Source organism: Rhinopithecus bieti, unplaced genomic scaffold (assembly GCF_001698545.2).
Source record: "Rhinopithecus bieti isolate Rb0 unplaced genomic scaffold, ASM169854v2 scaffold_15776, whole genome shotgun sequence".
Classification (NCBI taxonomy): domain Eukaryota; kingdom Metazoa; phylum Chordata; class Mammalia; order Primates; family Cercopithecidae; genus Rhinopithecus; species Rhinopithecus bieti.
Window position 1 is genome coordinate 370,946 of NW_016808836.1, and position 12,253 is coordinate 383,198.

The 12,253-nt window shown below is 49.7% G+C and overlaps 1 protein-coding gene across 1 annotated transcript in view; it reads left to right on the top strand.

Moving 5' to 3' along the window:
- RYR1 (ryanodine receptor 1) overlaps positions 1–12,253 on the top strand; it is a 165,376-nt gene that overhangs the window by 131,444 nt on the left and 21,679 nt on the right. Inside the window, exons 86-87 of the mRNA XM_017887349.1 lie at positions 8,209–8,550; positions 11,975–12,248. Coding sequence (XP_017742838.1) covers positions 8,209–8,550; positions 11,975–12,248 — 616 coding nt within the window. The remainder of the gene's footprint in view (positions 1–8,208; positions 8,551–11,974; positions 12,249–12,253) is intronic.

Consider the following 12,253-nt stretch of genomic DNA (forward strand, 5'->3'; position numbering starts at 1 on the left):
TCTGTAAATCATGTGTGATTCATCTCAGAGGATAAACTTCCAGAAATGGGATAGCTGGGTAAAAGGGTAAATGAATTTGTCATTTGGACAGACATTGCTCTCCATTTTTCTTTCTCATTAATAACATAAGAGTGTGCCTGTCTCCCCACAGCCTCGCCACCAGACTGCACTGTCAAATCTTTGGATTTTGCCAATCTGATAGGTGAAAATGGTATTGCAGTATAGTTTTAATTTTTTAATTTTTTTTTTTTTTGAGACAGAGTCTTGCTCTGTTGCCCAAAGTAGAGTGCAGTGGTGTGATCTCAGCTCAATGTAACCTCTGCCTCATGGGTTGAAGCGATTCTCATACCTAAGCCTCCCAAGTAGCTGGGATTACAGGCGTGCGCCACCACACCCAGCTATTTTTTTGTATTTTTAGTAGAGATGGGGTTTCACCATGTTGGCCAGTCTGGTCTCAAACTCCTGACCTCAGGTCATCCACCCGCCTTGGCCTCCCAAAGTCCAGATGCTTTTTCTGCCTTTCCATTCATATGAAAATCTACATTTAAAAAATGTAGCACTGTGGCCGGGCTCAGTGACTCACACCTGTAATCCCAGCACTCTGGGAGGCTGAGGTGGGCGGATCACTTAAAGTCAGGAAACCCCTGTTTCTACTACAAAATGCAAAAATTACTTGGGCATGGTGGCATGCGCCTGTAATCCCAGCTATTCAGGAGGCTGAGGCAGAGAATTGCTTGAACCCAGGAGGTGGAGGTTACAGTGAGCTGAGATCGCGCCACTGCACTCCTGCCTGGGCGACAGAACGAGACTCCGCTTCAAAAGAAAAAAAAAAAGTAGCATTGTTCTATAATTTCCCAAGTTCTTCATGGTTGGCAGAGTTCTTGACACTTTACAAATCACATCTTCAGTGATGAAGTACTTTGTAGATTTCAAAACATCGACTATAGTTTGGAAGGCCCTTTCTGGTGTTTGAAATCACATTTTATTTATTTATTTATTTAAAATTTTAATTATATTAACAGAGATGAGGTCTCTCTATGTTGCCCAGGTTAGTCTTGAACTCCTGGATTCAAGGGATCCTCCTGTCTCTGCATCCCAAAGTGCTGGGATTACAGGAATGAGTCACCTCACCCAACTGAAACCACATTTTAGGTTACTGATTTATTCCTGGTCAGTAAACAGTCTTGAGGTTATCTTTACTGTTTTCCCATCTGCAAATATAGGAAATGTCTTCCTTTTTAAAATATCTTTATTGAAATAGAATGTACATACCATAAAATCCACCCATTTAAAATGTACGGTTCAGTGGTTTATAGTGTGTTCACAGAATTGTAAAGCCATCACTGCAATCTAATTTTAGAACATTTTAATCATCCTTTCAAAAGGAACCCCATACCCGTTAGCAGTCATGTCCCATTTCCCCCACCCAGCTCCCGGTAACCACTCATCTTTCTGCCTGTATAGATTTGCCTGTTCTGAACACTGCATATAAATGGTATCATAAAATATATATGGTCTTGGCCAGACACGGTGGCTCACGCCTGTAATCCCAGCACTTTGGGAGGTCCAAGAGGGTGGATTGCTTGAGCCCAGGATTGAGGGTGGATTGTTTGAGAAGAGCCTGGGCAACATGGCGAAACCCTGTCTCCACTAAAAATACAAAAAATTAGCTGAGTGTGGTGGCACATTCCTGTAGTCCTAGCTACTTGGGAGGCTGAGGTGGGAGGACCAAGAAGTTGAGGGTGTAGTGAGTCCTGAACACACCACTGCACTCCACTTCAGCCTGGGCAACAGAGAGAGACTCTGCCTCAAAAAAACAAACAAACAAAACGCATGTGTGTGTGTATGTGTGGCCTTAAAAGACATTCCTTTTATTTGACAAACCACAATGTCATTATCACTCCTAACCAAAAATAAAACAGTACAAATAAAAATATAATCACAGCCTTTAACATCAAGTATCTAGTCAGTGTGCAAATTTCCAAATCTCATAACTTTCACATAACTATCAGGATTTTTTGGAGCTTCTTTGAATCAGAATCCAAACAGGGGCCACCCATTGCAATTGGCTGATACTTTTTAAAATCATCTTTCATCTCTTGCTTCCCTGCTATCATCTTTTCTTTTTCCTTGCAGTTTATGTCCTGGAGATCCAGGCTGTTAGTCCTGCAGATTTTTACTGTCCAACAGAAATACAATATGAACAATATATATATTTTTTTAATTTTCTTTTTTTCTTTTTTTTTTGAGACAGGGTCTCGCTCTATTGTCCAGGCTGGAGTGCGGCGGGGCGATCTCAGCTCACTTCAACCTCCACCTGTCAGGTTCAGGTGATTCTCCTGCCTCAGCCTCCTGAGTAGCTGAGATTACAGGCATGTGCCACCACACCTGGCTAATTTTTGTGTTTTTAGAAGAGACAAGGTTTCGCCATGTTGGCCAGGATAGTCTCGAACTCTTGGCGTAAAGTGATCTGCCCACTTCAGCCTCCCAAAGTGCTGGGATTACAGGCGTGAGTCATCATAATTTTAAATTTTATAATAGCCATGTGTTTTTTTTTTTTTGTTTTTTGTTTTTTGTTTTTTTTTTTGAGACGGAGTCTCGCTCTGTCGCCCTGGCTGGAGTGCAGTGGCCGGATCTCAGCTCACTGCAAGCTCTGCCTCCTGAGTTTACGCCATTCTCCTGCCTCAGCCTCCCGAGTAACTGGGACTACAGCCTCACCCGGCTAGTTTTTTTTATTTTTTTGTAGAGACAGGGTTTCACCATGTTAGCCAGGATGGTTTCGATCTCCTGACCTCGTGATCCGCCCGTCTCGGCCTCCCAAAGTGCTAGGATTACAGGCTTGAGCCACCGTGCCCGGCCAATAGCCATGTTTTTTAAAAAGTAAAAAGAGGACCAGGCATGGTGGCTCGCGCCTATAATCCCAGCACTTTGGGAGGCCAAGGCGGGAGGATCACTTGAGGTCAGGAGTTTCAGCCAGCCTGGGTAACATAGCAAAACCCTGTCTCTATAAAAACTTTAAAAAATAACCAGGTGTAGGCCAGGCGCGGTGGCTCAAGCCTGTAATCCCAGCACTTTGGGAGGCCGAGACGGGCGGATCACGAGGTCAGGAGATCGAGACCATCCTGGCTAACACAGTGAAACCCCGTCTCTACTAAAAAATACAAAAAACTAGCCGGGCGAGGTGGCGGGCGCCTGTAGTCCCAGCTACTCAGGAGGCTGAGGCAGGAGAATGGCGTAAACCCGGGAGGCGGAGCTTGCAGTGAGCTGAGATCCGGCCACTGCACTCCAGCCCGGGTGACAGAGCGAGACTCCGTCTCAAAAAAAAAAAAAATAACCAGGTGTAGTAGTGCATATCTGCAGTCAAAGTTACTGGGGAGGCTGAGGCAGGAGGATCCCTTGAACCTCAGAGGTTAATGCTGCAGTGAACCATGTTCATGGCACTGCACTTCAACCTGGGCAACAGAGCAAGACACTGTTAAAAAAAAAAAAAAGTAAGATGAAGCACTACACGTAATCTAATACATTCAAGATATTATTTCAACATGGAATCAATCCTGTTTATTTATTTATAGAGACGAGGTCTCACCATGTTGCCCAAGCTGGTCTCAAACTCCTGTGCTCAAGCAATCCACCCTCCTCAGCCACCCAAGGTGCTGGGATTACAGGCAAGAGCCACCATGCCTGGCCATAATCAATCTAAAAAATGATTAGCTTGACATTTTTCACTCTTTTTTCACACTAAGTCTATCAATGGATAGTGCTGTCCTAGTTGTAGAGTTTCCCACAGTCTGGACCTGACCGATGCATCCTTGTGGTATCATTTCTTGTGTTCCTCTGTCCCCTGGGTTTCCTCCAAAGTGGGACTCAGCTGAAGTTCGAGCAGATTCAGGTTTGGGTGTAAGGAGTTTTTTGGCCAGAACCTTCCTATGTGGGGCTACTGTGTACCTCCACCAGGAAGCACCTCCTCTCCAGATACCAGCAGCTGTCTCTGCTCAACGCTCAGACATATTCATTCATTAGAGGTTGCAAAATGGCAATAGTCTCATTTCTTTTTTCTTTCTTCTTTTTTTTTTTTTTTTGAGACAGACAGAGTCTCGTTCTGTCACCCAGGCATGCTCTTGGCTCACTGCAACCTCCGCCTCCCAGGTTCAAGCAATTATCCTGCCTCAGCCTCCCAAAGAGCTGGGATTACCAGCTCCCACCATCACCCTGACTAATTTTCGTATTTTTACTAGAGATGGGGTTTCATCACGTTGGCCAGGCTGGTCTTGAACTCCTGACCTCAAGTGATCCACCTGCCTCAGCCTCCCAAAGTGCTGGGATTACAGGCCTGAGCCACGGCTCCCGGCCTCTTAGTTTTCGTGATGCTTCCTTCATTTGACAAATGAGTATGAGTGCCTACTGTGTGTCAGGCCCTGCCCTAGTCCTGTAGGTACAGCAGTGAACAAAACAGAGAGGCCACTGTGGGGGCCAATAGTCCAGTGGGAAGGGGCAGATGCAAATAATGAAATACACCAAGTAATTGTAGGTTATAATCTGTGGTCTGAAGAGCGTGGGAGTGAGCAGGGTGTGGTAAGCCCTGTAAACCGGCTAGTGGAGGAAGGCCTTCTGCAGGAGGGGACAGCGAAGCTGAGAGTTGAAAGGTACCATATGAATCAGGGAGGCTGTGATGTCCCAGGCAAAGGGGACAGTAAATGGAAACACTGAAAGGTGGGAACAAGAGGGACAGAAAGCAGCCTGGGCAACATGGCGAAACCCTGTCCCTACAAAAAATACAAAAATTAGCCAGGCATCGTGGCCTGTGCCTGAAGTCCTAGCTACTTGGGAGGCTGAGGCAAGAGAATCACTTGAACCCAGGAGGAAGAGGTTGCTGTGAGCCAAAATTGTGCCATTGCACTCCAGCCTGGGTGACAATAGCGAAATTCTGTCTCAAAAAAGTAAAAATAAGAATACAAAAATTAGCTAGGCATGGTAGTGCATGCCTGTAATCCCAGCTACTCGGGAGGCTGAGGCAAGAGAATTGCTTGAACCCAGGAGGCGGAGGTTGCAGTGAGCCGAGATCACGCCACTGCACTCCAGCCTGGGCAACAGAGTGAGACTCTCTCAAAAATAAAATAAAATAATAAAATAAAATATAAAGTAAAATACTAGCCAGGCACAATGACTTATGCCTGTAATCTCGGCACTTTGGGAGGCTGAGGTGGGAGGATCGCTTGAGCCCAGGAGTTCAAACATAATGAGACCTTGTCTCTACAAAAAAACTGTTTAAAAAATTATCTGGGTATGGTGGTGCATGCCTGTGGTTGCAATTTGGAAGGCTAAGATGGAAGGATAACTTGAGCCCAGGAGGTCGAGGCTATGGCAAGCCATGATCACTCCATTACACTCCAACCTAGGTAGTAGAGATAGACTTTGTCTCATAAAATTAATAAAATAAAACAACTAAAAGACTATAAGTAGACTGTAACACAAAGAAAGGATAAATGCCGGAGGGAATGGATACCCCATCAACCCTGATGTGAGTACGTATTGCGTGCCTGTATCAAAATAGTTCACCTACCACATATACAACTACTATGTACCCACAAAATGAAAATAAAAGGCCTGGCTCACTCCTGGAATCCCAACACTTTGGGAGGCCAAGGCAGGCGGATCACTTGAGATCAGGAGTTCAAGACCATCCTGGCCAACATGGCGAAACCCCATCTCTACTAAAAATACAAAAATTAGCTGGGTGTGGTGGCGCATGCCTGTAATCTCAGCTACTCAGAAGACTGAGGCAGGAGAATCGCTGAACCCTGGAGGCAGAGGTTTCACTGAGCCAAGATCACACCACTGCACTCCAGCCTGGGTGACAGAGCAAGACTCTGTCTCAAAAAATAAAAGTAAAAATAAGGTTTTTTTTAAATAGGCCGGGTGTGGTGGCTCACGCCTGTAATCCCAGCATTTTGGGAGGCCCAGGCGGGCAGATCATCTGAGGTCAGGAGTTCGAGGTCAGCCTGACCAACATGGCAAAACCCTGTCTCTATTAGAAATACAGAATTAGCCAGTGCAGTGGCACGTGCCTGTAGTCCCAGCTACTCAGGAGGCTGAGACAGGAGAATCACTTGAACCCAGGAGGTGGAGACTGCAGTGAGCCAAGATCGTGCCACTGCACTCCAGCCTGGGAAAGACACAGCAAGACTCTGTCTCAAATAATAATAATAATAAAATAAATAAATAAATAAATAAAATAAAATAAAATAAAATAAAGGGATGGACAATGAATGATGACAAAGACAGACCAGCAAATCACAAGAGCAGAGTCTAGGAGTGAATGGAGGTGATAGTGTCCCAGGCCCCTGTGGAGAGGTGTGCTTTTTTTTTTTTTCTTTGCACAGGGTCTCGCTCTTATTGCCCAGGCTAGGTGCAATGGCACAATCTCGGCTCACTGCAACCTCCACCTCACAGGTTCAAGCCATTCTGCTGCCTCAGCCTCCCAAGTATCTGGGATGATAGGCACGCACCACCATGCCTAGCTAATTTTTGTATTTTTAGTAGAGACGGGATTTCACCATGTTGTCCAGGCTGGTCTTGAACTCCCGACCTCAGGTGATCCACCCGCCTTGGCCTCCCAAAGTCCTGGGATTACAGGCATGAGCCACCACGCCTGGTCAGGGGTAGGTTTTTGAGACAGACAGTGTCACACTGCTCATGATAGAGGGGGAGGCAGGCAGACGAGGTAAGGGCAGTAGGTGAGGGGTTCCGGTGTGATTATGTCTCCATGCTCTGTGGTTTCTAGAGCCCTTCATGATTTGCAAAGCGTGTTACTCATTTAGAAAGCATTTTGCAAAGTTCTGGGGTTTTTACAAAGCACTTTTGAGAGCCAGAAAATTTTGCTTCTGTTCATACCCCAGAGCAACATTTCTCACACTGCATATTGCAACCCATCTGTAGGTAATGAAATTAATTTAGCAACGCATAACTCGTGACCAGCATCTTTAGAAATAAAATAGAACATTGCAGAGTGTGCTACACAGCAAAGGTCAGAATTGTGTCATGAAACCTTTTTTTTTTTTTTTTTTTGAGTCACATTGTAAAATATATTCTTACATTGAGTGTGGTCAAGAACATTTTATGCTGCTCTAGAGAACCTCTTGCAAAAATGCATGGGCAATCAGCACAAGAATGTTCAAGAAAAATGTCTGTAAAAAAAATCTGTGGGTGAACTTGGTGATTTATGCTTGCAATCCCAACACTTTGGGATGCAGAGTAGGGCAAATCACCTGAGTTCAGGAGTTTGGGACAAGCCTGGGCAACATGGCAAAACCCCGTCTACAAAAAAATACAAAAATTCACTAGGCACAGTAGCATGCACCTGTAGTCCTAGCTACTCAGGAGGCTGAAGCACGAGACTCATTTGACCCTGGGAGGTGGAGGCTGCAATGAGCTGAGATTGTGCCACTGCACCACCCCAGCCTGGGTGACAGAGCGAGACCCAGTCTCAGGAGGAAAAAAAAAAAAAAAATCTGGAAGCAACCTACATTTCCATTAGCAGGATAACAGATAAAGAGTGTTATGGCTGGGCGTGGTGGCTCACACCTGTCACCCCTGCACTTTGGGAGGCAGAGGCGGGTGGATCACCTGGGGACAGGACCGGAGTTCGAGACCAGCCTGGCCAACATCATGAAACCCCCATCTCACTAAAAATACAAAAAATTAGCCGGATGTGGTGGCAGGAGCCTGTAATCCCAGCTACTCAGGAGGCTGAGGCAGGAGAGTCACTTGAACCTGGGAGGTAGAGGTTGCAGTGAGCGGAGATCACGCCACTGCACTCCAGCCTGGGCGACAAGAGCAAAACTCCGTCTCAAAAAAAAAAAAAACACAAGTTTCAGCTGAAGTGGGAGGATCCCTTGAGCCCAGGAGTTTGAGACCAGCTTTGGCAACATAGGGAGACCCTATCTCTACCAAAAAAAAAAAAAATTTTTTTAAAGTTAAAATTAGCCAGGTGTAGTGGTGTGTGCCTATAGTCCCAGCTAGTCTGGAGGCTGGGCAGTTGAGCCCAGGGGTTGGGATTGGGGCAAGAGGGATGTGTTGAGGCTGTGGTGAGCCGTGATAGTGCCACTGCACTCCAGCCTGGGCAATACAGCGATACCTTGTCTAAAAAAAAGAGAGAGAGAGAATTGAGGCTCTCCAGGCCACCCCACTGACCTCCCTGCCCGCTCCCAGGCAATGGACAGCCAGAAGCAGTTCAGTGGTCCAGAAATCCAGTTCCTGCTTTCGTGCTCCGAAGCGGATGAGAACGAGATGATCAACTGCGAGGAGTTCGCCAACCGCTTCCAGGAGCCAGCTCGCGACATCGGCTTCAACGTGGCGGTGCTGCTGACCAACCTGTCAGAGCATGTGCCGCATGACCCGCGCCTGCACAACTTCCTGGAGCTGGCCGAGAGCATCCTCGAGTACTTCCGCCCCTACCTGGGCCGCATCGAGATCATGGGCGCCTCGCGCCGCATCGAGCGCATCTACTTCGAGATCTCGGAGACCAACCGCGCCCAGTGGGAGATGCCCCAGGTCGGGGGACACGCGCGCGTGCATGCTCGCCTCCTGGGGCTTCGGGCGTGCGGGTGCTCACTTCCTGCACGCTCGGACCCCACAGGGGGCTGTGCGTGCCTCGCATATCTGCCCTGCTCTGGCAAGCCCACGCCCACCCTTTTGTACACATTTTGCCCTGCTGTGCCCTTGCACATCCCTGGCTCGCCCCTGGCCATTTCTTTCGGACCTCGACCACAAGATACACAGCCCTTGGGCATGAAGCAGGGTCAGTGTGTCCTGACTGTGGCTGCTCACACGCCATGCTTTCCCCCTACACGCACACCCTGGGACCTCTGGCAGGCCCTTATAGCCCTGATGCAGCCCTACCCACACTGTCACCTCCTTGAACCCGCATGGCGATACACCCCTCGCTCACCTTCCCAGCAGCCCCGGTGTGCCATCTCTTGCTCCTGGCCCGCTCATGCTCACGCTTGTACACGCTCACCTTGGGGGCTCTGGGGTGCCCTGGCATGCTGACCTACCCTTCACCAGTCATCACGTGTGCCCCCAGATGCATTCTTAAGTCCTAGCACACGATGTGTACCCCCACTTATTCTGGGCCCACACGTGGGTGCACACCTCTTGCATACACACCCTGAGGATGCCAGTGAGCCCTCCCAGAACCCTGGCACGCCTCATTCGTTCACTGCCCACTTGCCGTCACTGTAGCCCTGGCACAACCATGCTCACCCACGCACACTTGGGCCACGGTTTCAGGGTCACCCACAAGAGCCCCCAGACCCACTTTCTAACCTGATGGGCCCTGTCTCAGCTCCTCCTATGCCCAGCCCACAAATGCTTGAACACCCCTCACACACTCACTTGCCCCGAGGGTACACTCACGTGGTCCCAGCATGTCCCCAGCACAGCTGGCACACCTGGCTGACATATGGTTCCCCTCTCCATTCCCTCACACTCCCCACATGGCCCTGACACACTCTCACCACATTCTTTTGCACACACATTTGCTTGTTCCTCAGATGCCCCCAGGTACGTGCACACACCCCCTTGTCTCACACTCATAGCCCAGGAGGCTTGCGCATCCATCACCTCCTTCACGACTGGGCTCTTCATATGTCTCCTCAGGGGACACCAGCTCATGCACGCGGGCTCATGTCCCACACAGAGCATAACTGCAGACCCCTCTCACACTCATACTCCTCCTGTCCCCCCATAGAGTCCCAGGCCCTTGCACACCTGCCCCATGTGCCCACACCCACTGTACACACTGAGCCTCTCATGGTTGCACACTTCTGGCATCCTCCCATACCGCCACGCCCTCCTTGCACCTGATCCCTCCCTGGCCGCTGGTGTCTCCTCACATACTCCGCCGGAACCCTTGAGATCTTGCACACTCATCTATGCCTCTTGGGACCCCACTGCATACACACCCCCATCTGGCACACACGTGGTTGCAGCATCCTGGCACCCATGATGTCTGCACATTCCTGCCTCTGCAGGAAGCCCCTATTCACCATGGCCCTTCCCACTCACTCCTTGCACATGCTGGGGGAGCTCTGCCCTCCCCTCTTCCTCTGCCACTGCGTGCTTCCCACACGGACACTCTTTCCCTTAGTGCTGTTTCTCCAAACGCCCGCTCCCTTCTGCTCACCCCTTCCCATTCCACTTTCCCCTGCTCTTCAGGCATCCACGTATGCCCATGTGGCCTCGGAGCACCTGTGTGGCAGTATAATAATAGGGAACACTGTACGGTGTTGTTGTCATCGTTGTTGTTTGAGACGGAGTTTTGCTCTTGTCACCCAGGCTGGAGTGCAATGGCACGATCTCGGCTCACTGCAACCTCCACCTCCTGGGTTCAAGTAGTTCTCCTGTCTCAGCCTCCTGAGTAGCTGAGATTACAGCCATGTGCCACCACACCCAGCTAATTTTTATATTTTCAGTAGAGGCGGGATTTTGCCATGTTGGCCAGGCTGGTCTTGAATTCCTGACCTCAGGTGATCTGCTCACCTTGGCCTCCCAAAGTGCTGGGATTATAGGCGTGAGCCATCATGGCCTGCCCACTATATGGCATTTATCAGGCACCGGGAGCTGTTCTAATCATGCAGCATCTACTAACTCATTTAACCCTCACACCAACCTTATAATGTAGGTCTTATTATGCCCATTTTGCAGAGGGAAAATGGAGGTCCAGAAAGTTAATTCAGAATCACCCAGCTACTCAGTGGCAGAATCAGGATTTGAACCCAGGCAGGCTGGCTGCCTTTGCCTTCAAGCACTATGCTCCTCCTCTCAAGGAAGCTAAATACATCCATTCTGGAGCCAGCTCACTGGGATTTCAAATCCTATATGTGCCACCTCGTCTGTGTCACCTGGGCATGTAACTTTCTGAGCCTCCCTGTCCTCATCTATAAAATGGGAAGAAAACCCGCTAGCCCTAGGCTTGTTTGTGAGGATTAAATGAGTTTTATGGAAACTGCTTGTCTGGGGCCTGGCCTTACTGAAGCATTTACAGGAGCACCTGCAATGAGTGCTCTCTATAAAGCGCTCTCTATAGGTTTGCTATTGATAATCAAGACAACATGGCCGGGTGCTGTCGCTCCTGCCTGTACTCCCAGCACTTTGGGAGGCCAAGGCCAGAGGAGTGCTTGAGGCCAGGAGTTCGACACCAGCCTGACCAACACAGCCAGACCCTGTCTCTGCAAAAAAAATTTTTTTAGAAATTAGCAGGCCAGTCATGGTGGCTCATGCCTGTAATCCCAGCACTTTGGGAAGCTGAGGCGGGCAGATCACTTGAGGCCGGGAGTTCGACACCAGCCTGGCCAACATGGCAAAACCCTGTCTCCACTGAAAATTCAAAAACAGCCCGGCATGGTGTCGGGAGCCTGTAATCCTAGGCTACTCAAGAGGCCTAGGCATGGGGATCGCTTGAACCCTGGGGGCGAAGGTTGCAGTGAGCCCAGATGGCATCACTTCATTCCAGCTTGGGAGACAGAGCTAGATCCTGTCTTTTTTTTTTTTTTTTTTTTTTGAGACGGAGTCTTACTCTGTTGCCCAGGCTAGAGTGTAGTGGCGAGATCTTGGCTCACTGCAACCTCTGCCTCACGGGTTAGAGTAATTCTCCTACCTCAGCCTCCTGAGTAGCTGGGATTACAGGGGTGCGCCACCACGGCGGCTAATTTTTGCATTTTTAGTAGAGACGGGGGTTTCACCATGTTGGCCAGGCTGGTCTCGAACTCCTGACCTCAAGTGATCTGCCCGCCTCGGTTTCCCAAAGTGCTGTGATTACAAGCGGAGCCACCGCGCCCTACCTGACCCTGTCTCAAAACAGAGTAACAATGCATTTAGAACAGCGCCTGCAGCGGTGACCCCTTGTAGCTGCCACTGCTGCTGTCCGAGCCCCCGCTGACGGTGCCCCTATCCTGTCTGCCGCCCCGTGCTTCAGGTGAAGGAGTCCAAGCGCCAGTTCATCTTCGACGTGGTGAACGAGGGCGGCGAGGCCGAGAAGATGGAACTCTTCGTGAGTTTCTGCGAGGACACCATCTTCGAGATGCAGATCGCCGCGCAGATCTCGGAGCCCGAAGGCGAGCCGGAGACCGACGAGGACGAGGGCGCAGCGGAGGCGGCCGTGGAGGGCGCGGAGGAGAGCGCGGCGGGGACCGAGGGCATGGCGGCCACGGCGGCGGCAGGGGCGACAGCGCGGGTGGCGGCGGCCATGGGCCGG